At 42.6% G+C, this 25,434-nt stretch overlaps 1 protein-coding gene across 2 annotated transcripts in view; it reads left to right on the top strand.

Annotated features, from left to right (window-relative positions):
- IGFBP2 (insulin like growth factor binding protein 2) overlaps positions 1 to 25,434 on the top strand; it is a 96,065-nt gene that overhangs the window by 66,805 nt on the left and 3,826 nt on the right. Inside the window, exons 2-3 of one of the 2 annotated variants that reach the window (XM_061609227.1) lie at positions 16,220 to 16,278; positions 23,243 to 23,383. In XM_061609227.1, the coding sequence (XP_061465211.1) occupies positions 16,220 to 16,278; positions 23,243 to 23,383 (200 nt within the window). Of the gene's footprint in view, positions 1 to 16,219; positions 16,414 to 23,242; positions 23,384 to 25,434 lie in introns of both variants that reach the window. The other variant, XM_061609226.1, reaches the window with a different exon arrangement.

Here is a 25,434-nt window from a genome sequence, read left to right as displayed (position 1 = left end):
AATTTCTTCAGAGATAACATTGAATTCCAAACAGTAGATTTTATTTCTAAAATCCATAAATTCCAAATCTTTTTCCTGTTCCACGTTTGTTCCAGGCTCCAGGGTCTCCTCTCTCACAGGGACCCCTATTTCTTTAAACTCCTGGATCATTTTGCACAATTCAATTTTCAGCTCCTTACAACCCTGTCGCAGGGTTCGTTTCGTTATCTCAATCTCATCCATTATTTTCTGAAACCTAGTTACTTTCAGATTCTCAGCCACTTTCTTGATTGCCATTTTAAAAGAAAAATATAAGAGATCCACTTCTTATTTCAGCAACAATTGGGTTAATACTCCAAACTTGATGACATCACAGTATAAATAGAGCAGCCAGCCTTATCTCACTATGCTTAGGAAAACAGAATGTAGTTCCCAGGATCGAAACAATTAATGGCGTCGTCAGGAAACAGATTCGTCAAAATAAAATAAACCAAAAAGAGAGTAGTCTCAGACAATATAATATTCTTCAGAATAGAAATCAGGAATAGAAATCTCTCTTCTGTGTATATCTTTAGAATGCAAATCCAGGACAGCTTTTTGCAACAAAAACAGAGATAAGCTGTTAATTAGTGCATAGCAGAGAAGAGTTATAGCTCACCGAAAAGATGTCCAAAGCCGATCAATCTGGCAAATCTCCTTTTACTGCAACAGTTTAAGTCAAGTAAAAAAATATAGAAAGAAGGGTGCTTGCCTGTTAGTCCGTTCTCTCTCTAAAGAAAAGATGAACGTGTCGCTTTATCAGATAGAGCTTGTTGAAAATCCGTCCTTCTTGTCGGCTGGACCTCGTCTCATAAATCAATGAAATCTAGTCCTCCCAACAAAAATAGGCTTTGAGGTTAATCTCTTCGTTTCTCCCTGCCCGGGAGAAGTTTCATCAGTCAAAAAAAAAAAAAGTTTTGACTGATTTATATCTGAATAAGCTTCTTTTGCGGCGGGAGCCCGTCCCAAAAGCAGGCACAGGCTAAGTCACCCTTCCCGGAAGTCGCACATGCCCACTTGATCAACACATGCAGCTCCACCCCTTATCCACAGACTTTCTGGTTAAGTCAGCAAGGAGAAGCAGCCTTCATCTCAATTGCCTCTGTGTCTCAGGGTATATGTCTTAAGTGGTGAATGCAATGGGAGGGTCTCCCTGCCATCATGGAGGATGGAATAAAGGGGTTTGAATCTACCAAATGCTCTTTTCCCTGAACAAATACAAGATATAAAAGCAAGCGACAGCTGGTATAGCACAGTGGGGAGGAGAGCCTGGCTGGGAGTCCAGAGTCTGTGAGTTCAAATCCCCGCTCATGTCTCCTGGGTGTCAAGGGCCAGCTAAAGATCACCCCCACAGTGAGTGGCTCAGGGGTTACGTGCCCTGCCACCTGTGCAGCCGTGGGCAAGCTGCATAGTCCAAGGAGCCCAGTTGCCCCCAGCTGACAGTTGTGGACAAGGAAGGGGCTGGCTTGTGCAGCTGTGGCAAGCTGAGCAGGCCCTAGCCAGCTGGGGAGGCCTAGCCTCAGAGGGAGGCAATGGTAAACCCCCTCTGAATACCACTTACCATGAAAACCCTATTCATAGGGTAGCCATAAGTCGGGATCGACTTGAAGGCAGTCCATAAAAGCAAGCCTCTCTGTAGAAAAGGCTGAGGTATTAGCATTTGCATTTTTCAACCCTGCCCTCATCCTGTTAGTTGGTGCTTACTCCCAAGTAAAGCTGTGTTGGAATGCAGCCTCATTCATCCTGTTTCCCGGCCAAGCCTCTGTTCAGCAATTCAGAAAAGGCTAAAAAGTATTTTTAATACATATCCTTCTGCAGAATGACTGGCAGGCATCTCCCCACCAAAGATCACTCTACTTCATTTCCTCCCCACTCTGCACATACACACAGAATCTATATATATTCAGTGCTGTGGGAAACCTTTCCTCCCCTTAAGACCAATAGGAATGGAACAATCTACCCCACATTCACCAGCTTGGGAAAAGTTATTTGCTTACTATTTGGCATATTTTGCTCTTGGTGCTACATGTCTGCCCCCTGGCAGTGGCTGAAAGCACCTATTCCTAATGCCAAATTAATAGAGACAAGCTTAGAATTTAATGCTGTAGAATGCACTCAGTACATATTCAGATTATCCATTTTCTTTATTACTACTTCACATAGTCAAAGCCCAATTCTTGTTTTTGCAAGGACTGGAGAAAATTTCCTTTTTAAAAAAATTTGGAATCAAAAAGTTTGGTTTGTAGCTATCCTCTTTTATACAGCCAAAGTTCATGCATTATATATTTTGCTATGTAAACCATTTTGAGAACTTTTTGTTGAAAAGCCGTATATAAATATGTTTACTACTACTACTATTCTTGGAAGGCCTCCATATACATTGTATACTCAAAATATTCTGAAGTTCAGGCAAGCCCTGCTGCACACCAAGGTTTTGTTCTTTCTAGTGGCATATTAAATGCTCTAAATAGAAAATACAACGTTCCTGTTTACTTGCTGATCTTCAATTTACTGCTCAGCATAAGCTTAGGTATCTTCAGGTACTTCAAACTTGTGCAGGAGTATAGTCTGGTGTTGGAAAGGATTCTATGACAGCACTGCTTGCTTTGAAGCTAATTAGGTAAAATTATTAACTGAACTGATAATATTGAAATCTTGATTTTTATGGGTGTTACAGTTTGTAGTGTTCATTTCATATTTCCTAATTGTTTCTTAGACAACCTCTCAGTCACAATATTGCTTTTAATTGACTGATTGTGTATTTGTTTTGTTTTTGTAAGCTGCCTTGAGGGCAGGATGTCAATCCTCTAAATAAATAAATATTCCAAAGTGTTGGAAACTAGAGTCTAGGTATTTAAGGCTGAAAATGTAAGTTACAAAAAAAATTCCTCACATTCTCCCCCAGTTTTTGGTGGTAATTACTAGGTACAAAACAAAACAACTGGACAATGCAACCATTAATATGCTTAATTTGCATAATTAGCAAATGATTTGCATATTATGAAAATTAGCCTGCCCAGATTTGTGGAACTGAAATATGTCAACTCTAAAAGTAATGGATGCAAGGTTATTCTTATAACTCCATGGTTTTGTTGGTAGTGATAGTCCTGCTGTCTCTTGGCCATAAGCACTGGGATGTCTTGTTTTCTTTATCCAAGCCCAAATTCTTTGTCCTGTGCACGTACTGGATGAACTCATTAAGAGTTCTAGCTTTTTTTAAAAAAAGTGAGGAAACTATTGGGGTGACTTTGTTCTTTCTGAATAAACCACGAAAAGGAAATGATTATGGTTACAGAACATTCTTTCCACTCTGTATCACATTACTGGTTTCATTGATGTTTTGAGTAAGGAAAATGAAGGAATGAAAGAAAGGAAAGATGTATTAGTAACTTACTTTGTTTTTAGTGGTCCAAATGCTTCAGTTTTGATCCTGTGTGGAAGGTCCTTATTCACATTTATAGAGACTACGAGATGGTAACTTCTCTACCATGACTAAAGACGGGTTTGGACAAGCTATGTGGGGCTACACTGGTTTTCTTGAACATGAATTGCAAGGCATTTTGGTTTTTGTGTCTGATGCTGCTCAGATAGATATTTTCCTGTAAGCTCTGATAAAGTGTCTTTGTCCAACTGAAATACAAGCCTGCTTTCCTCAGGCACCATCTACGCTATACATTTAAAGCAGTACTGTACCACTTTAAATAGTCATGGCTTCTTCAAAAGAATCCTGAGAATCATAGTGTGTAAAAGGTGCTGAGAGTTGTTAGAAGACCCCTATTCTCCTCACAGAGCTACAGTTCTCAGAGTGGTTCAACCATCAATCCTTTTTCCAGGTAACTTTGGGAATTGTAGCTTTGTGAGGGGAACAGGCGTCTCCTCACAACTCTCCACACCCTTAACAAACTACAGTTTCCAGGATTCCTTGAGGGAAGCCATGACTGTTTAAAGTGGTATAATACTTCTTTAAATGTGTAGAGCGGATGGGGCCTAGGTGTGGAAATCATCTGTAGATTAACCACAAATGATTTTTCAGGGAATTGGGGCAATGTTGAGATAGGAAGCTAAGAGACAGAGGGAAGAGTTGTGATGATGTTAAAGGAATAAAGCAGGACATAGTACAGTGTTTCTCAACCGGTGTGCCTCCAGATGTTGTTGGACCACAATTCCCATCTTTCTTGACCATTGGCAGTGCTGGCTGAGGCTGATGGGAGTTGTGGTCCAACAACATCTGGAGGCACACCGGTTGAGAAACACTGACATAGTAAGTAGTTTTAAGTGGTTTGTTATGAACCTAATCCAAGGCTCTTTGTGTCCTCAAGGCAATGAAGCCAGCAACAGTCAAAGGGGTCCAGGAGAATTCTTACCTGTAGAACCCCACTGCAACATCAAGAGCAGCAGAGCAGGTGGAAAGGCCAGCAAGCTGAGGGCACTTCCAGATGACCTGTTCTTTGAGCATTCATCCTGATCTGTTTGCAGGAAGGTCAGATGACACTATATTAAAGCCAGTGTTATTCCCCACTTTCCAGTGCATTTCCCCATCGCTCTCCTTATCACAAAAAATCCAAACTTTTAGGGAAACGGGTTTGTTCTGCAAGACCTCCAAATCAACTGTAATTGCACAACCTGAATTTGCCAGTATGATTGAATCCCATCTGAAAATAGCAACACTCTGGAGCACCCTTAGTCTCCTTCCTCTACCACCCATTGTTAATTTGAGCAACAGGTAGAAGAGGCTGTGTGCCCACCCACTGTGCATCAGTGTGACAAATACTAAGGATTGTATTCAACTAACATGCCCCATCAGTGCAAGGATTACTGCTAGCACAATGGGACTGCCCTGCCCCACCCCTGTACATGCCCTGTACCCTCCCCAAATCTCTGGAGGGTTGGGAGAACCTTTAGAGCAGATTTAGGGGCACACAGAGAGATGGAAAATCCTGTAGTGCTAGCAGTAATCCTTGTACTGATGGGATGCTTACTTTGTTCTGTTGGATACAATCCCAACTGGACACCACTTTATCAACTTCTTGCTTTTCATGTGTGATGCTTCCCTTGTGGGCCTGGACCATTCTGTGGGCCTGGACCATTCTGTGGGCCTGCATGCTCTTTCTACATTTCCTTGTAATGTGCATGACCTCTGTGATAACTGTGGAACCCATGAGGTTCTCTCATCTTTCCACATTCTGTTTAACCTTGGGAATGTTTTGAATAGCTTTCTCTTGACTTAGGGTAAAGGTTTGAAGATTCCTGATATATGACAGACGGATGAGGAGGATGCATCGTGATTGTTGCTCATTCTTTGCCCAGTAGCTCAGACTTGAGGAATGCTCCTGAAGTCACATTTTTTAATTGCTAGGATCAGGATGTGGGTCTGGAGCATCTTAAATGTTGGGATTCTCTCATGATTTTAGCAGGTCTGGCTGTGATTAACAACTGAATAAAGCCTCATACAGTAGAATTCCAGAGTTTAAATGGGGCATTGCTGCAAGATCTTGTACCCATTTGCTGCCTGTGGCAAGATCTAAAGCAGGGATGGGGAACCCATGACCCTTCTGATGTTGTTGGACTCCAGCTCCCATCAGCCCAGGCAACGTGGCCAATAGTCAGTGATTATGGGAGATTCAGTCCAACAGCATCTGGAGGGCAACAGGTTCCCCACACCAGGTCTAAAGGTCCTTTTATAGAGCATGGTTCAAAATGTAGCAGAATGCTGAAAATAGCCATTACAATTTGGTACAATAATTCATTTGGATGCTAATTATGATATTTCAAAATGATGGGGTGTTGGAGAGTTACCTGAATAGAATGAATAGCAAACCAGTTTAGCAACAAGAGACTTGAAAAGCTCTAGTGGGCTAATCTTGTAGGAACAACTTACAGCCAGTGGTTTAAAGATGGCAGTCAATGCTACGAATTGCCCAAAGCACTTCATCTACTCACCTTCTGATTGCCAAGTCCAGACTGAGAACAAATGCTCACAGCCATTCCTACATGGCAAAGCTAATGCTAGTCAGGGCTGGCTGAAGACCTTTTGCTGCCTGAGGCAAAGGACAAGATGGTGCCCCCTCCATTCCATGTGCAGAAGCCAACCACACTGACAGTTGAATCTTAGCTTATTGCAGTGCTAGTAATGGGGCAGCTAGCTTAGGGGGTGCACTGTAGGGCATGTAGCACGGCTCTGCCCTCCAACAGATTGCCACTACTCCTGAGCATCCACCACCCGAGACAGCTTCCTTATTCTGCCTAATGGTAGGGCTGGCTCTGCTGTTAGCTAATTTTTATATTATTCTTTTGGCACAGTGAGTCTTCTATGTGCCAGAATTATGGGTTGCATAAGTTGGAAAGCTTTGCAAAAGTTAGGTTGAGCCAAAATGGGGCAAATCATGAACCCCTTTTCAAGCATCCTAAAATTATGGAAGTTCCACTCTAATCTCTGAATCTTCACCAGACGCTGTCTAGATGTTTCCAAGTCTTTAATTATTAATTTATTTATTGACTGCTTATATTTATATATCACCTTTACCTCTAAGTAGCTCAAGGTGGTATACATGGTTCTCCTCCTCCCCCATGTTTATCCTCAAAGCAATCCTGTGAGATAGGTTAGGCTGAGAGAGAGTGACTGGCCCAGGGTCGCCCAGTAAGCTTCATGGCTGAGTGGGGATTCAAACCCTGGTCTCCCAGGTCACAGTCCAACACTCTAACCATTATACCACACTGGCTGTCTTTGACCTAATGTCAAAGACACAAGAACTTGCTGTTATTTTTTTTTTAAATAAGTGACATTCTCATGATAACAAATTTTTCACTAGTGGCCAGAGATCATTTTATATAAGTTATTTCGACAGCATAAGTAATGGAAGTGCAGAACACACATAGTCTACTTAACTTTATCAGAAGCAGCAAATAGATATTTTCTTTCTTTTTTTAGTAGTCCAACATCGGTAACTGTTGCTTTGGCTTGATGCAAGTGATATAAATGGAGTGTCCTGCAAGTGGGTAGAATCCAGTTTGATCCAATCTATATGGGACAGAGAATCAGTGATAAATAGTTGCTTGTGACTTTTTTTTTTTTAAAAAAAGGCAGCCTGAGAAAATGCAAAGTGAAATGGGGGAAGGAAAAAGAGGGGAGGTAACGCTCTGGGCAGAACCACTGTCTGGAAAATAGACATTGGAAAAGTGAGATGTGGTTTCAAAGCTAATAATATTTAAATATATTAAGTTGAAGCCAGTGTGACAGGGAAGGTAATGTAGACAAAATCAAAGATGGACATGTAGACCGCCCTTAAGGGTAGGGTGGAGCTGCTCTTTGGCTTTGTGCCTGTGCATTTCTTTCTTGAAAAAAATGTATTGCATGTGGCATTTTTTCCTCTCTGGCTTCAGTTTCTTGAGGGGAAAGTCAGACTTCTGGCTATACTGCATACTCTCCTTCCCAAAACCTATACTAAAATATTCAATTGTGGGTTCTTGAGGTCAAATTATATCGCTGAAGACATGGGAACCTCTCTGTTCCTAGTTTTCATGGAAGCACATAGCTCTTAATGTGTTTATTCCAAGAGCTGGCCATCCTCTCTCATCATGGGTTAGAGATACACCAAATGTATGTAATTTGGATATGGATATTGGAAGCCATACCCTCTGGCCGTGAAATCCATCTCTCTCTCTTTTTTGCTCTAATCTCCAGAATGAGGGGTGGGGGTAGTTGTGCTTATTTATGGCCACTTCACACTTGATTACTAGGAAATCCATGATCAGACACAGCTTGTGTGTGTGTGCGTGTGTGTGTATGTACACACTGTATACATACTGGGGAAAAACACTGCTGGCTTGGATCCAGGGAAATGTGAGTGTGACTCCTTACTAAGGATGGGCAAACCTTTTAATTTTGCTGTCTCTCAGTTTCCCATTTTTCTAATCTTAAATTCACTTCTGCACATTTCCACATCGGTTTGCAATTAAAAAAAAAAGTCTTCATGAAAACAGCAGCATTTTAGTGCAGATTTATCCTAAGAAACTCATCTTTATATGCAATATTGTCTAATATACACATTTTTGCAAAGCAGTTTTCCCTTACACAATGCATTTTTGTGTACTATTTCCACTAATATATGTATTATTGTGCACACTTTACCATAATACATAGCGTCTTGTACACATTACTTGACTGGAGAATTGCACTGCAAAATTTGGAGAAGTGTGAATTTAGAAGGATGGCTGTGTTTCAGTTTATGTGTTATGTCGGAAAGGGCAAATTAAGTACGTTCACCTGTAAACCCACTCTTATTCACTGTAGCCCTCAAAAAGCCTTCATGAGAGTTGCAGAACTTTCCAGAACAGCATAGCATGCCGTGTGATGGGGAATCCATCTCCAGAGGGCATTGGTGGAAATCAAGCTGGGCTGAGCACTGATGTTTGAAATAATTTATGCTTGTGTGCTTCCCACAGGCATCTGATTGGCCACTGTGAAAACAGCATGCTAGACTGGATAGGCCACTGGCCTGATCCAGCAAGCTCTACTTATGTTTAGTTTCCAGGACTAAGCTTCAGTTAAACTATGTTTAAAGTGAGAGATTCCTACTTCCTGCCTGCCAGGAGTAGAACCAATCTAACTTGAAGTTATGCGATGCCTGAGCAGTCTCAAAAAGGATGTGTGTATTTGTTTGCTTATGGGGTGTGTGTCTTAATATGACAAGATTTGAGAACAACTGTGAGGCACCGGAAGATTGTTTGCTTAAAGGTGCCCACTGGACTGGACTAAAACAGAAGTTGCAAAAAGAGGGGGGAGGATCTTTCTCTCTGCAAGCACACAATACTTTTTCTGCTCATGGATTCTAGCAGAAGTTCAAAAACGTTGATGCGGGAATGCTGCCATAACAAGGCCATAATACTTTGGGCTGGAACATGTATTCTGGACTATAAATTGAATGAATGGAGAGACTGCATCACACCAGCTCAGGGGAAGGACAGAAAGAATGAGTGCATTGTTCAGCCCCCAATATGTACCTTCAGTGATGGAAAGCAAGTGAAGTGGGCAAGTAGGGCATGCTGCTAAAGCTGAAGTTGCTCGTGCTGAAGGGGGGATTGTCAAGCAGCCGTTTCCGTGTGCTTTTGAAGTTCTTGAAAGCACTTCCTGGGGGAGGTTACAGCCAAAGGAGGCCACTGGATGCCCATTTGGATCATCCCCGTGCCAACAGCAGTCCAGGACAATAAGAGGAGCTTGCTAAGCAACCACCCATCGGAACATACTGTTCATTCTCCTGCTTAGCAATCCCTTCGCTCCTCTCACAGTTAGGCTGAAAAGAGCGGACAACACTAGAAGATAATGCATGGTGATGTGGCGGAATGAGGCTAATATTGCACCACTTACCTGAAAGGCTTTTGGACCAGCCTTGAGATCCAGGTCTCCAGCTTTTACAAAGTTCTCAATGCTTGAAAAAGTCCTAAGCAGAAAACCAACCATGCAACAGTCATCAGCTGATTCCTCCCCCTACCCCCAATGCCAATGTCATGTATTAGTAGGAAAATATCATCTACCATTGATGATCACAATAGAGCAAGTTAAATGGTAACTTGATCCTATAGATCAGGGTTAGGGATTTCTAGCCTTCTGGATCTTATTGAACTCCACCTTCCATCAACCCCATCCAGCATGACCAATAGTCAGGGATAATGGCGCTGTAGTCCATTTATATCTGGAAGGCCACAGGTTGCCCAACCCTGATGCAGATCTAGGTAGCAGGGCAAGCAGTGGTTTTTTAAAAAAGTGATACAGGATTGACCATTAAATCACTGTTTGCCTTGCTGCCAAGATCTACAATAGGGTTGGGCAACCTGTGGCCCTCCAGACAGGGCCGGCCGCAAAGGGCGGCCAGGTCAGACCCTGGCTCAGGGCTCCACAGTCCACAGGGGCCCTGTAGGGCCTCTTGTTAGGGTGGGGAAGTAGCATTCTCCTGCCACAGATCACAGGGAGGGAGCTTCTAGGCCGCCTGCCCGTTCTCTTGCTCCACCTTCCTCTCTCCTGTCTGCTGCTTCAGTGCGTGCTGTGCACGCAGGGCTGCCATCAACTAAGGCGGTAGAGGCTTCTTTAACAAGCCTTTTAAGTTGAGACCTTATCCCAGTCTGTGTTGGAATTGCTTTTTAATAAGTTTTTAAAGTTTTCTTAAAAATACGTTTTTGTTTTAATATATTTTAAAATCTGTTTTTTTAAAAGATGTTTTAGAGTGTTTTTAGTGCTTTTGTTTGCTGCCCTGGGCTCCTACTGGGAGGAAGGGCAGGATATAAATTTTATAAATAATAATAATTTGTTTAATTTGTTTTTGAATTGCTTCCCATAAAACACTCCAGAATGATTTAACAATAAAAACATCAGCAATGGAAACATATATATTCAACAAGGAGCGTCATGGTCTCAGGTGGGAAGAGAAAGTAGCTTGAGAAGTACCCAGGTCTTGTGTGCTCAGTGGACTCTTTAGGCCAGAAGGTGGTAATAATGTGTCACTTTGAGACCCCTCTGATTAGTGGATAGGTGGGCCATATGAGGTTATTGGATAGACCAGGTATAAAGACCAAACAAAACGAGTAGCCTGGTCTTCAGACATGATTTGATCAAAAGAGCCATGTCAGCTTCAAGCCAATCTCCAAATTCCAGCAACAGACTGCAGGGACTCTGGGCTGAAGAACACATGCGCCAGCTCTGATTCTTGGCATGGCAGCTTCTGGCCCCAGCCCAGTCTTGGGGGAAATGTGACAATGTCAATGTTTTCATTCTATTTGTGAAAAACTGGACAGGACTGCCTAGCTCTGCACTGCTTGACAGACCCTTTGCTGTTACATCTGTATCATACAGGGTGGTCATGTGGGACTAGGGTTGCCAGGTCAGAAGCAACCCAAAGCCTGAGATTTGAGGGGCGGGCCCGAGTGATGTCATGGGGTGGGCCCTAGCAATGTCATGGGGCAGGCCCTAGTGATATCATTAAGCATGATACATTAAGGATCAATCACAGTTGCTTGGAGCATACAATTTAAAAAAATCTGACTGGAAATTAAGATAGAAGTCTTAGCTAAAAGATGGAGCCTGGGTAGCGAACATTTAATCTAGCCTACTTGCTTTCAGCAAGAAGGGTTAAGTGCCTTCAGGCCAGGCCAGTCATCAGAAGGTCACTGTAGGGACAAAGGAGCTTGGTGCTGTGGAGATATTAAATGGGAGCTTTGGGGAGTAAAGATGGATGCTCCTGAAGGCTGCAATTCTAAACACACTTACTAATAAGGGATTAAGCTCCATAGAACTCAACAAGACTGACTTCTAGTAGATATAGTTTGGATTGTGCTGTTGGTAAAGCTTGACTAGGGTTCTTCTGCAAAGACATCCATATCCAAGCAGGGTTGGCAACCCCCTGCCTGGAATGCCCTGCCCTTATCTTTTAATGTGGCTGCTCCAAACTTCTTTACAGATCTGACCCTTCACTTCAGAAAGAGGTCTGAGAAATGAGTATGAGTAAGAAGTATCTTTTAAAATTGTTCTTTTCAATTCACTCTTGAATGCACATCATACCTAGGGCAGATCCACACCATTCATTTAAAGCACATTCAACACCCATTTGAAGCACATGAATCCCACCACAGAATCGTGGGAACTGCAGTTTGTTAAGAGTTGTGAGAACTGTAACTGTGAAGGGGAAACGACACTTCCCAGGATTCTTTAGGGGACGTCATGCGCTTTAAATGCGGGTTGGATGTGCTTTAAATGTATTGTGTGAATCCACTTAATAAATTTTGCCTGCATGTAAATTGTTTTAATTAATTTTTCAAAATGGAAATGAGCTATAAAATGTAGTGGGTGACCATGGGCTACTCACCATTTCTCAGCCTATCTGCCCCTCAGGATGAAAACAATGGAGAACCATGACTACCCCAAGGCATACTTAAAATGTAAAGGAAGTATTGTACAACCATAGTGTGAAATCGGATACTTATTGGGACACTGTATAACAGAATATTTATATAAGCATGACTATCAAATATGTTTATTATTTATACAACCTGTAAAGATATTTATATTGCAATCCTATGTTTGTTTACTCAGAAGCAAGTCCCAATGTATTCAATGGGGCTTACTTAACCAAGGAAAACTGTACCCTAAAGTGATAAGGAACTTGTTCTTTTAACAAGCCTTTTAAGTTGAGACCTTATCCCAGTCTGTGTCTGTGTTAGAATTGCTTTTTAATATGTTTTTAAACCTTTTCTTTTAAAAGAAATGTTTTTAAAGCTTTTAAAAATGTTTTTAAAGATGTTTTGTTTTAATATATTTTAAAGTCTGTTTTTATGATTTTTAAAGTGTTTTTAGTGCTTTTGTTTGCCGCCCTGAGCTCCTACTGGGAGGAAGGGTGGGATATAAATCAAATAATAAATAAATAAAAATAAATAAATAAACTTCATTCACTCAACCCAAAATTCAGAATCATGCCACTTTAAGCTGTTTTGCAACTGTTTATACTTGTTTTATGGTTATTGGTTTTTAAAGTGATTTATTTCTTACTGTGAGCTGCCTTGGTTTCCAATCACCAACCCTACCTCACAGGGTTGTTGGAAAGGACACACACACACAGAGAGGTGTAAAAATACACCCCATATAATCCTAACCATGTCTACTCAAAAGTAAGTCCTAATGGAGTATTGGATTAAATACTTTCATATTTCATAGCCCAGGGTCTGACTCTTGCACAGAAGAGGGAAAAAAACCTTTAAGCCATATTACTTACACAAATTGCAAAATCTGAAAGCCTCCATTTTCTGACGTTAAAATTAAGTTTAGGCATGCCTGGATCAAGAAGTCACAACCTGGCTTCATTTTGGCTACAATCCTGAAAGGGCGGGGTTAGAGCCAGAGCTTGAACAAGTTACTTTTATACACTACAATTCCCATCAGCCCCAGCCAGCATGGCCACTGGATTGGGCTGATGGGAGTTGTAGTTAGAGCTAGGAGCTGGTCTGAACATCTGTAAAACAGATTTAACAGTTGCGTGGGGGGGCGGTTGACATTTTGGTGTATATCTTGGGAACCAGACCACCTAGAAACTTAATTTTTTTTAAAATTAAAGCTGAGAGTCTGGAGATTAAGGGGCGCCAGCTGGAGAGCCGAAGGGGGGCCCCAAACCCCGGAGACTCCAGCCAAAACCCAGAGACGTGGTAACCCTATATGGGACAGAAAGACAATTGAAGATTTGCATAAGGGGGTTAGGATGTCTAGGGCCACACTCACACCATTCATTTCCCCCCACAATTATTTCACTTTGAACAGTCATGGCTTCCCCCTAAGGATCCTGGGAAGTGTAGTTTGTGAAGGGTGTTGAGAGTTGTTAGGAGACAACCCCTCACATTGCTACAACTGTCAGAGTTGCCTGGGAAGAGGGACTGACAACTCTAAGAATTGTAGCTCTGTGAGGGGAATTGTCTCCTAACAATTCTCAATACCCTTAACAAGCTGCTGTTCCCAGGATCCTTTGGTGGAAACCATGACTATTTAAAGTGGAATAATAGTGGAATAAATGTGGTCTGAGGCTTTGCCACCTCACACAAACCAGCTATCAATGAATTTTTGACATTAACATGCTAATTCCTATGCCAGCCAGATGAGGTTAGGCTTTGGCACAAATTTGTACTGAACCTCACCATAGAAATGGCCTGTAAAAAAAGTCTGGTTTTCAGCTGGCAACATTCAAACAGCTAAAAGTCTAAATTAAATTTACTTCTGTTACAATCAGACCTAGATGCCAATTATTGCTGCATGGCCTCACATCCTTGAGGTTAAATGACTGAAATGAGGATTAGGCCAAATCAGAGCTCGGAAGTAATTAGCTACAAGCAACAAATTACTTGTAATTTATTACTTTTTTGAGGAACGAGTGGGTAATTCCTTTACATTTTGATTGTAATAGAACTAGGAGTAATTTTACTACTTTTGTGGAGTAATTGTAACGTTTCCAGAATTACCTTTGGGCATTACTTGGGGGGGGAGCAGGGGAAGTCTTCTGCTCCTCTGATTTGTGGATGAAAATCATGTGCCTCAAACTGGGCTTCTGTGCAGCGTCGCTCTTCCCTCATGCTCTGTGGGCGGGGAGGAGGCGACAAGTGACAATGTAGAGAGTGAGAGGGGGTGGAGTGGAGAAAACAATTGTTTAAAAAATGGATGGTGGTGGTGAAGAATGGAGTGGAGGGGAAAAGGAGCCGGAGGACAAGAACAGTGATAAAGGAGGAGAAGGAGGCAGCAGCAGGATGGAGATAAAGAACTGTGGAAGTGAAAGGTGGCACAGAGAGAGAAAGAGAGAGAGAATACTGTGTTTGCACTTGGCACACAAAGTGGCCTCCACCACCCTCTCTGGCTACTGTGCTGCATTTGCAGTATTTTAACTTTTTTGCACCTCAGGGGAAAATGTTTGCTTGGGTGAGTGTCCCTTAGTTGGTGGCAGGGCAGGGTCCGGGAGGTGGTTAAGTGAGAGAGAGTATGCTTGCTGGCAGTGGGGGGGGTTGCACTTGATTTGACGTGCAAAGATCTGAGTCGTGGCCTCTGCCTCCCTCCCCGCCTCCCTTACCAGCGGAGAGACCACCATTGCTATCTTATGGATAAAAAGAATTATTCTACTACCTCTGTATGTGTATGCTTATTTTTAATGTTGTTTTAGGCTACTTAGATGTGCAGCAGCCAAGGCCAGCACCTTGTAGGCATTTTTTTAAAGTAACCGAAATGTAATTGTAGTGATTACTTTTGAGAAAAAGTAAGCCGTTACTTTCAGAGCAGTTGTAATTGTAACCGTAATCACTACTTTTTGGGCCATGTAATTGTAACTGTAATTTATTACTTTTTAAAAGTAATATTCCAAGCTCTGGGCCAAATATTCACTAGTTTTGACCTTTCTGGATCAAAACTAGTATCTTAAAAAATAGCAACTTCAGTGAAATGGAAATGGCTCCTGAAAAATGAAGTAGCCAATCAGATTTGATTGTTTGATACCACTAGGGCAACTGAAAGTGCACATTTTGTCAACTTTATGAAATAATTGAATTTTTTGCTTGGAGTGTTGATAAAATTACCAAAAAGGAAAGACATGTTTTCCACACTGCCAATTCCACCACCCCCTAAAAATGGTGAATAGATTCAGCTCAGCCCTGACTTGAATAATGACCTGCCCACCTCCTCTCCCAGGCCTTTAATATAATCTTGCGGAAGAGCTGAAGCAAGGCTTTGCTAAGCTTTGCTAAGCTTATCCTTTGTGCGTTGGAGCTTGGCATTGAAGAGCTCTTGCAGAGAGAATGGGTTCCTTTCTGTACATTTGTTAGCTAAGTCTAGTGGTGTGTGTGTTTTTATAAAAAACAACACAACCGTGTATATTTAGTTTCAGTTACATGATGACTGAGATAATGAGCTTGTTTATAAACAATACAGAGCTTGCTTTGTTATGTTGCATTTTTTTGTATTCTTTCCTTGGCGTGATTTCTTTTCTTGTCTAGTTGCTTTCTCCCTCTTTTGGTTCTCTTTACTTATTTTCCAAAATGGGCCTTTTTATTGGAGCCCTTGGGGGTAATTACCTGTTCCCTTAATCCCCCCCCTTTGCCCCAGTTGGTCCTGTTAAGCTCAGATTTTGCTTTGAACCCTCATGAAAGCCTGCGGGTGATAGGTCAGGAATGAACTTGGCCCACGATATCTGAGCTGCTAGTTAAAGGGAGGAAGGAAAATGGATAATCAAAGGATGGTGGGCTGCTCAGTGGCCAAGACACTTCGCTTTTCCTTTTTTCTTTCTTTCTTTTTTAGATACTTTCCTTGCTCTTTATAGTGCAAATGGGACATGAAGTCCTGCATGGTTAGGCAAATTTTCTCCTGTGGTTCAGACATGTGTGGCTTCTAATTTAAAATGAATGTGTTATTAAATACTTTGTCAATTTGCATAACCAAGCATTTAAAGATTGAATCACATGGGGGAGGGGTGTTTCCTCAAAACAGAAATACCCCCTCACCTTGGCATCTCTGCATGGGGATTTTTGAATCCTGATATAGTTGGTATGCTCCTTAACTGTAGTTGCACCTGGAGCTGATACTCTTCATAATAGATCTGTGAGAATGCTTTTCTCTGGTCCATCATGGGCATACGTATTCTGCGGCCGGCATAACTAATAGCCCTTTTCCTTCATTACCCCTTTTTTGTCTGTGTAGATGAGGAACATACTGAAGGATCTATTGCAGAAAACGTCGTGGATGGTACCACCAGTGTGGTGAGTGGCAGTGGGCGGGTAAAGCTCTCGAAAAACGGGAAGGAGTTGGCTGTAATTCGCGAGAAGGTGAATGAGCAGCAAAAGCAGATGGTCAAGCCTACCAAGCACCACCACCACCACCCACCATCAATCAGGGTGAGTTGGTAAAAAAACAAAGTGAGGTAAACAGTTAGGGGTCCTCAAGTATCCATGCGGGGCTCTTTGTAATATGTTGTTCTTTTTCAAGGGTGGTTAGAAGATGATCATTTGACAGGAGCTTTGTTTAAATGTGTCAGAGGTCCCCTCCATCATTCTGGTAGCAGCTTGAGATAATAGAAACTTAAAGAGGAGGAGGCAGATAAAAGCCTTTCTTTCATTTCTTTTTTCAACTGCCTTTTAGTATTCAAACTCAGCCTTCCCCAACTTAGTGCCCTCCAGATGTTATGGAAGGCAACTACCGTCAGCCCCAGCCAGCACAGCCATGCTGGGGAAAGCTATTTGAGGGAATTCGTTCAGGAAACTGAGTGAGTGAATGTTCAAAGAAAGCAAGTCAGCGGGAGGGGAGTGAACGTGAGGACTAGGTCCAGAAAGCTCTGGCCTGCCTTTTTCCTCCTGTCTTGAGCAACGATTATCCAAAGACATCTCATTCACTTGGCAGCTTGGCTGTGGGAATGTTTAATTCTGGTTAGGTTGGCCATGTGTCCTCCTTTGTAGAGGACAGTTTAAAGAGAGAGAACCCTAAAAAGGGAGAGCAGCAGAGGCCTTGAAGTTGCCCATCAACAGTGAACTGCACCTGGCCAGCAGGCTGGGTGGGCAACACAGGGCACCTGGTCATGGTCATCCCTGATATGGTGAGGTGTATTGTATTTCTGCTTTAATTATAGTATTTATTTCAAAATGTTCATCTACACATGTAAATCAGCACAGGCAAACTCTGTGCAAATTTGTGTCATCTTTTGTCCTCTCTTTTTGCTAGTAAGTGGCCACCCTAGTTCTGGTGGACCATAAAGATGAGAGTTCCCTTCATGTTCAACACTTCCTCAACATGGCAACTATTTAGGAAAATTGTCCTGTTTGGCTTTTAACCTAGGCTAGCCCTTCTCCTTGACATCTACATTGCTATGTGCAGGGTTGTTGTGGTGCTGTTGTGTGTGTGTTTTTAAATGTATGTGACCTCTTCACTCGCAGATGGCAACAGGGCAGTCCAGAAACAGAGTATCCTTCTCATCCCGTTTGTGAGAGCTTGGAATGTTATGATTTGGCCCATGCATCCAGCAGTCCAAATTCCCTTCATCTCTTAGTTACAGCCTCAGTTGTCTGAGGGTAAGAGTGAACTGGGGAGGGAGGGGCTCTGCTTACTCATATCTGTGGCTGTGGGTGGACCACTCTTAAATTACAGGCACAGATAAGCAACACGTACTTTGATGATACTAAAGTGTGCTTATGAATAGGGCCAGAAACTAGCTTAGTTGACAGTGCCATGTGGTGGCGATAAACAAAAGTTGTTGAAAGATGGTAACAGGGTGGTGTTGGTTTTTATTTAGATTGTTTTCTCTTTTAGACTTGGGTTAAGAATTGCAGTAGGACTTTGTATTAATGAGAAGCCAACCACACTTTTAGTGGTAGATTTAAGGGCAAAATCATTCACAGAGATACTGGAGTTTAAACAGAGTTCTAAAGCGGTAGGAAAAGCTTTACCTGGCAAATTTCTGTGTCGGCAAATACCAGGCAAATTTCCACTGCTAAAAGCACAGGAGTGAGGCTAGTAAAAAGAAAAAAGAAAGGCAATCCTGTATATCTGTATATCTAAGGGGGTGGGGAGATTGTGTCCCACTGAACAGTTTGCAGGCCACCTAGTTCAACAAGGGGGTTGGGGTTATGACTACCGGCAATCCTGACCATCGGCCATGCTGGCTGGGGTTGATGGGAGATGAAATCCAACAACATCTGGACTGCCATAGTTTCCCCATTTCTGACCTGGTGACTGCTTGTTGCTGGGATTCTTTCAGAAAATGATTACCTTGGCCTAATTCTGCCAGGCAGTTCTGCGTGAAGCGGTCAGCAGCATCATAATAGTTATGGCTGATTACTGTTAAGAGATCCTAACTGTGCATCTGCTTTTGCAAATTTCACACACACACTTGTGCATCAGTGGAGATTCTGGTTTTAAAAAGAATAAAGTTGATCAGGCAAAAGTGAAGTCTACCCACCCCTGTTGTATACAGTATTGAAGGTTACATCGGGGTCAAGGGAAGAGATGAGACAGCCAAACAAGCAGAACACAAGATACCTCGTCATGAGATTAATGGATTTTGGCAGGGCCTTGGAGGCGAGCTTTGACATGGAATTGTCAGTCAGGATTGCAGTTGGCATAATCAACCAGAGTGCAGGGATAATTCCTATCAATAGCTTTTCTAATTCAGCTTTTGATCCTCATCCCCCACTTGTCAGGTGGAATTGATACCCATTACTTGCAGTTCCTACAGTCACTACTCCAGGATGCCCCCAGAGCAGACTTGCTGCTGCTGGGGCTTTCCTTTCTCCCACTCCATCCTTTTAATTGCCACACACACACCCTGGTCTAGTTGGCTTCACTCTTTCCTGGCGGGCCTGGTTCCAGGGAGAGTTTGAGTGGCTGAAAGGTATTCAGGATGCTTTCTAGAACAGAAACTAGTGGACTTGAGTGTTAAAACTGGTTTTTAGAGTCTCTTCAAAGCAGTTGCGGGCTCTGTGTGTGCATTAGGGACCTGGCATGCTGTTGGCTTGTGGGTGGCATTTGCATTCTTACAAATCAAAAGAGACGGGAAAAGGAATGCTGGTGGCCAGATCAGATAAGACACATAGCTTTGATTATAACTTATGGGATAGTGTGGAGTCTAAGCCACCCAGTCACCAGAATAGGAAAAAGAACTGGCAAATAATCCTCAGGGGATCTTGAAAGATTCCTAGTCCACCTTGTTCTCCAGAACAGAATCTGCCATAGATTTCAAGAAGGCTGGAGTATTAGGGGGTAAGCCTCATTGAACACATCTGAGCGTGTGCTGTAAGACTGGATCTCTATCTAGGCTGTAGCATTTTCAGCCATGTACTATGTAGACCTCAACCATCGCATTGTGTGTTTCCTGGTCTCAGGACCGTTCATGGCATTATGGAGTCTCTCAGTATGATGATGGCATTCTGTGTCCTAGGTAGTTTCAAACATTGCATCTGAGGCAGCAACTGCCTGCCATGTGAAAATTGTAACCCTAAGAGCGCCCTGGTGGGTGAGGAGGATCAAATACCAATGCATGACCAGATACCACTGGGAATTAGAAGGTACCATCAGTGGAGATCAGTCTCTCAATGATTGTTTATTGACTGCCAGAACAATAAATCAAGACTTATGTAACATCTATGCCAAGAAGAGCTGAATTCTGCAATCTGTGTCTCACTGAAGCAGAAGAGGGACATGCTGCATGCATTTTCTTTTTCTGCAGCTTTGATTCTATGACTGCCACTTGCCATGGGGAGGAGCAAAGAGTTACGCACGGGGCTGAAAGTCTGCTTTGTAACCACTGGAAATTCTTTTCAGCCCCCTCTTCCTTTGATTTCATCAGTCATTGCCCAACCACTTCCAGGCCTATTTTTGTGCAGCCTTCAGAGTCAGGAGCATGCTTTTTTATTATTCTAAAGAAAACAAAAGTTGAGAAATCTCAGGATGCTGAACTCTGTGGCAAATACCAAATTCCATGAACACAAGAAGAGCCAATGGCCCATCTAATCCAACATCCTGTTCTCACAGTGGTCAACCAGATGCCTATGGGAAGCCTGCAAGCAGGACCTGAGCACAAGAGCACACTTCCCACTCCTGTGGCTTCCAGCGACTGATATTCAGAAGCATACTGCTTCTAACTGTGGAGGCAGAGCATAGCCAGCGTGGCTGGTAGACTTTGATACCGTTATCTTCCATGAATTTGTCTAATCCTCTTTTAAAGCTGTCAAAGTTGATGGCTATCACTGCCTCCTGTGGGAATGAGTTCCATAGCTTAACTGTGCAGTGTGAAGAAAATGTTTTTTAATCTGTTCTGAATCTTCCAGCATTCAGCTTCATTGGATGTTCATGAATTCTAGTGTTACGAGACAGAGAAAAATGTCTCTCTATCCACTCTCTCCATGCTATGCATAATTTTGTATACTTCTACTACAGCCTTTCCCAACCAGTGTGCCTCCAGGTGTTGTTGGGCCACAATTCCCATCTTTCCTGACCATTGGCAATGCTGGCTGAGGCTGATGGGAGTTGTAGTCCAACAACATCTGGAGGCACACTGGTTGGGAAAGGCTGTTCTACTATGTCACCTCTTACTCACCTTTTCTCTAAACTAAAAAGCCTCAAAATGTTGCGACCTTTCCTCATACGGGAGTCGCTCCATCCACTTGATCATCTTGGTTGCCCTTTTCTTGAACCTTTTCCAACTCTACAATATATATTTTGAGATGAGGCAACCAGAACAGTACACAGTATTCCAAGGGTGATCACACCATAGATTTGTATAACTGCATGATGATATTGTCAATTTTATTTTCAAAATCTTTCCTAATGATCCCTTGCATGGAATTTGACTTTTTCACAGCTGCCACACAATGGTGTTGTATTATTTGTGTAGTTTGATCACAAAAACCCTAGAGTACAATGCTGCCCTTTTAAAAACTTTACGGGAGTGCTGTGGGAGGTGCTTTATCAAGGGTTCACCCCATGTGCTGCTTACCATTTAAAGGCCTGCAGCCATATATGATCAGCCATCCCCATGTGGTTGCAAGCATTAAAAACGTTACACGGCAATTGCTCAGTATTGGTAAGAGATAAATCCCCCAAAATTGGACAACTGGATTACAAAATCATGACAGAATATCTCAATGGTGAAACTGACTAACATAGAATGAGAGAGAGATGCAAACTGGATAATTTTTTTATTGAGAGATGGTCTCCTTTTGTTATGTTCTAGTCTAATAAAATACAGGGTGGAGCCACAGATACTATTAGGAACACTGTAACAATAGTTCATACTATTTCTTCTCTTTTCTCCTCTTTATCTCTTTTGTTTTTGTTCTATTTTTTATTATTTTTTTGGGTCAGTGTTTTATTTTAAATCAATAAATAAGTTAAGCATATGTTTTGTTTATATTGACTTTTTATGTATAATTTATATTAGTTTGTATGCGTATTTATATCTTATTGGAATTGTATGTTACTAGTTTCTCTGTTGAATATTTTCTAATTAAAACTCTTTAAAGAAAAAAAAATCACAGAGCATCATAGAAGGTTCTCTACTATGGATACATCCTACTTGGCGCTGTAATGTTTGAAGGGCACCATATTCACATGCACCACTGTGATTTTAATAACTATTTTAGTCCTTCATAATGTATACAGGTGATTCATGGATTAACAGCACCAATGGTATCATAGAATCATAGAATCGTAGAGTTGGAAGGGGCCTATAAGGCCATCTGGTCCAACCCCCTGCTCAATGCAGGAATCCATGTTAAAGCATACCCGACAGGTGGCTGTCCAGCTGCCTCTTGAATGCCTCCAGCGTTGGAGAGCCCTCCACCTCCCTAGGTAATTGGCTCCATTGTTGTACTGCTCGAACAGTTAGGAATTTTTTTCTGATGTTAGCCAAAATGTGGCTTCCTGTAACTTGATTATTCCGTGTCCTGCACTTTAGGATGATCGAGAAGAGATCCTGGTCTACCTTTCAAGTACTTGAGGAGGGCTGTCATATTCTCCCCTCAGTGTTCTCAAGGCTAAACGTGTCCAGTTCTTTCAGTCTCTCCTCATACAGCTTTGTTTTCAGTCCCCTGATCATCCTTGTTGTCCTTCTCTGAACCTGTCCCAGTTTGTCTGCATCCTTCTTAAACTGTGGTGTCCAAAACTGGAGGCATATTCTCTGTAGTACAGCCAAAACATAGGCATTTTATATGAAGCTATGGGCTTTCTGCCTCTTTTCACACCAGCTGCTGCTCAGTATAGTGCTTGAATCACTGCGGGAGAGTCCTGGCCTCCTTACCTTTTGTGACTGATCTCTTAGCTACTGTTTTTAGAAGAACACAACGAGGCCATGATTTGTATACAATTAGTGAAAGCTGAGGTTTTGTGGATTTCATTAAAAAAAACCACCCGTCTTTTTAACCCCATAATGTTAGCGCTCCCTCATTGGTAGTCTTTGATGAATTAGAGGGGGTAGATTTCTGTCCAGTTTTGGAACTTAGTTTTAAAGCCATCAGTCAAAGTGCCCCTAACAAGAGGCTGAATTTGATCAACTTAGTTTGCAACTTTACTTGGGGGGGAGGGGGGATCTCCATGGAAATTGAGCATGTAACTAACCCCCTTCTAAGATTAAGAAAGAAATGACAGAAAACAGCCCTAAAGCACAAATATTTGCAAAGAGCTTTCAGTAGTTTCTTCCCAGCCCAGACCTGTCTAAAGAAGTATATTTAGAAGACAAAGAAATCTCATTTCATTATCCCATGCACAGGTTTGTTTTCAAATCCATTAATCAAAGATGATGCAAGCCAGTATTTCAAACCATTTGATACTGCGTATAGTGAGCTGCATATATGCTAATCATGTTGTGTCTCTGGGTCTTAGGCAAATCGCCAGGTGGATCTTTTTCTGAAAAACATTCAACACCTTGAGACATTGTGACTGTAGGTAAAGTGAGGTGTGCTAGGACACCTTTTCAGATGCTTTGGGGTAAGAAGTCAGGAGGGGTTTTTGTTTGTTTGTTTTTGCACAGGAGGGAAGTGAGAATGTTGTTGGGCAGAATCTGCAAAGCTACATTAAGCAAGAACTGTGCGAGCAGCTTGTATTCTTGCTTTGTGACAGAGGGATCCCTTGACTTTTACCCCACATGTGTTAAAAGGTGAAAGCAGTTGTTGTCTCTGTTTTGTTCACTGGATCCTGGTATCCTAATTTATTTCTCTTTTGCTTTCTTGGCCTTTTCAGACCCCCTGCCAGCAGGAATTGGATCAGGTCTTGGAACGCATCTCAACCATGCGCCTGCCAGATGAGCGTGGTCCATTAGAGCACCTCTATTCCCTGAATATCCCGAACTGTGACAAGCAAGGCCTTTACAATCTCAAACAGGCAAGTGAGGAGGGAGCTTAGGGGCTCCTTCAGACAAGTGTAATTTGAGGGAGCAAGAGTGCTGATCCAGGTATGTGGGGTGGTTCAGCCAGTTCTGGTTCCTGCAGATCAGCATAGCTGAACAAGGATCAGCATGGACAGTTCAGTACTCTTGGCAGGCTTGAAGACCGTATGAGTGTCCTTTTGGAATGCGGCCAAGGGGCCATCTGGTTGTGTCTAGCTAGATACTCTCTAGAGCAGGAGCAGCCAACATGTTGCTCCCCAGGTATCACAACTGTCATACATGACCATTGGCAATGCTGGCTAAGGCTAATGGGAGCTGCAGTCCAACATCATCTGGATGGCACTACATTGGCTACCCAAACTATCAGAGTTCACAGGGAAATCCTAATGGGGAGAGAACTGCCCAGTCTTCCTGTTTGTTTACCAAGTGGCAGAAATTGTCTGCTTTTCTCCAACCATTCTTAGGCACCCCGAGGATGTACTATACCTGGAATACAGAAAGGCCAAATAAGTCTGCTCAAGATACATCTGCTAGTCTCCCTTAAGTAGTCATAGGTGTTAAGGCAGAAAGGACTGTCTACCAACATGTATATGGCAAGCTGCAAAGCTGCAATTCCAAAACTGTGTGCTGGGGAATACTGGTGTGTCATACGAGTGCTATCTACATGCTGCAAGAAATAAATAAGATTCTGTAATTAACTAAAGGCTCCTGTACCCACTGCTCTGGTCTTGACTTCTAGTCAGCCTCTGCTGGGCGACCAGTAATTCTGCTGGTTCTCTGTATTAGGTGATTGGATCAGGTGCCTTGATAGGAGCCTGCCCACACTGTGTCTCTGTATTTCACTGCTTTGGGCTTGCTGCTTCTAATTAGGAAGCATGCCCAGATCTAACCCCTGAGGTAGGGTCATACTTGCTGTTGCACATGCTGGAAAGTACACCTTTTCGGCTATAAGAATAACATTTTAATTCAGGGGGGAAATGTACCTTTCCCATCATAAAATTCAGGAACACTCTGAATTATGGATGTGTGGTGTGTTTGGGTGTTTTCTTTTAACAGCCCTTGTTGTGCATTCATGCCAATGCTGGGTCCTTGCTGTCCCTTTGAGTGGTTGTGCTCGTGCAGTAGGAAAAAGCCAACAGCCACTGACCAACAAGCATATTTTGTCTGTAAACATTGTTCTGTATCCACTCATGAGCAGGAATAAAATAAAAATTTAGTGGTCATCTTGGTTGAAGTCCATAGTGGGAAAAACCATACAGAATGTGAGGATGTACAGCAGTTCCCAGGAAGCATTGTGGCAGTGAGTCTCTTTAATCACGTGGGGATGTGAATATGACCACCATGGTGATCTTCTGAAGGAAATGAGACTCTTCTGGTCAGCGGGCAGGAGCTGTGCTTCCACTTTAGCAGATGACATGTACACCGCACATTTGATTGTCTGGTTGGAGAAAAGCAATACACCAATTCTAAGAAAGAAAATGCTCCCAAGGGCATCAGAGAGATTCCATTTATTGTCAAAGGGCACCCTGATTTTTAAGTCTGCAAACAGAAAACAGAAACCTAGTGCACAACAACAAGGCTAGGTGGATCAAGCCCCAAGGGAGAAAAAAGTTGGCCAGCTGACCCAAGCATCAAGGCAGAAGGGCAGCAACATCTTTTAGGATCATGGAGTTTTCTTCTGGCCCCTTCAGCTGTCCTGTAGTGGTAGCACCTGCCATTCTCTAAAAATTTACTAGGAAGATGTATCCTTATGCTGGCATAATTCGCTTTTCTTAGCAACTCCGCTGCTGGACATGCTGGGTGTGAGCATAAAGGCAGGGTGTGGCTGCTTTGATGCAACTTTTCTCCTTGGGGGGATGAAAGAGGCAACCCTGATTCCCCCAAGGTTCTAATTGCCTTAGAAGGCCCACACCCCACAGCTGTGGCTAATCCCCCGTAAATGGATTAGTTCCCTACAGGGATTTAGCTGTGCTGAGTGAAGCCTGCTCTACGCACTGCCTTGTCTTGCACCAGCATTTTCTGTCATCTCAGTGCTGCAGGCAGGTAC

This window comes from Rhineura floridana, chromosome 2, assembly GCF_030035675.1.
Source record: "Rhineura floridana isolate rRhiFlo1 chromosome 2, rRhiFlo1.hap2, whole genome shotgun sequence".
Classification (NCBI taxonomy): domain Eukaryota; kingdom Metazoa; phylum Chordata; class Lepidosauria; order Squamata; family Rhineuridae; genus Rhineura; species Rhineura floridana.
This window is presented reverse-complemented; position numbering and strand designations above follow the sequence as displayed.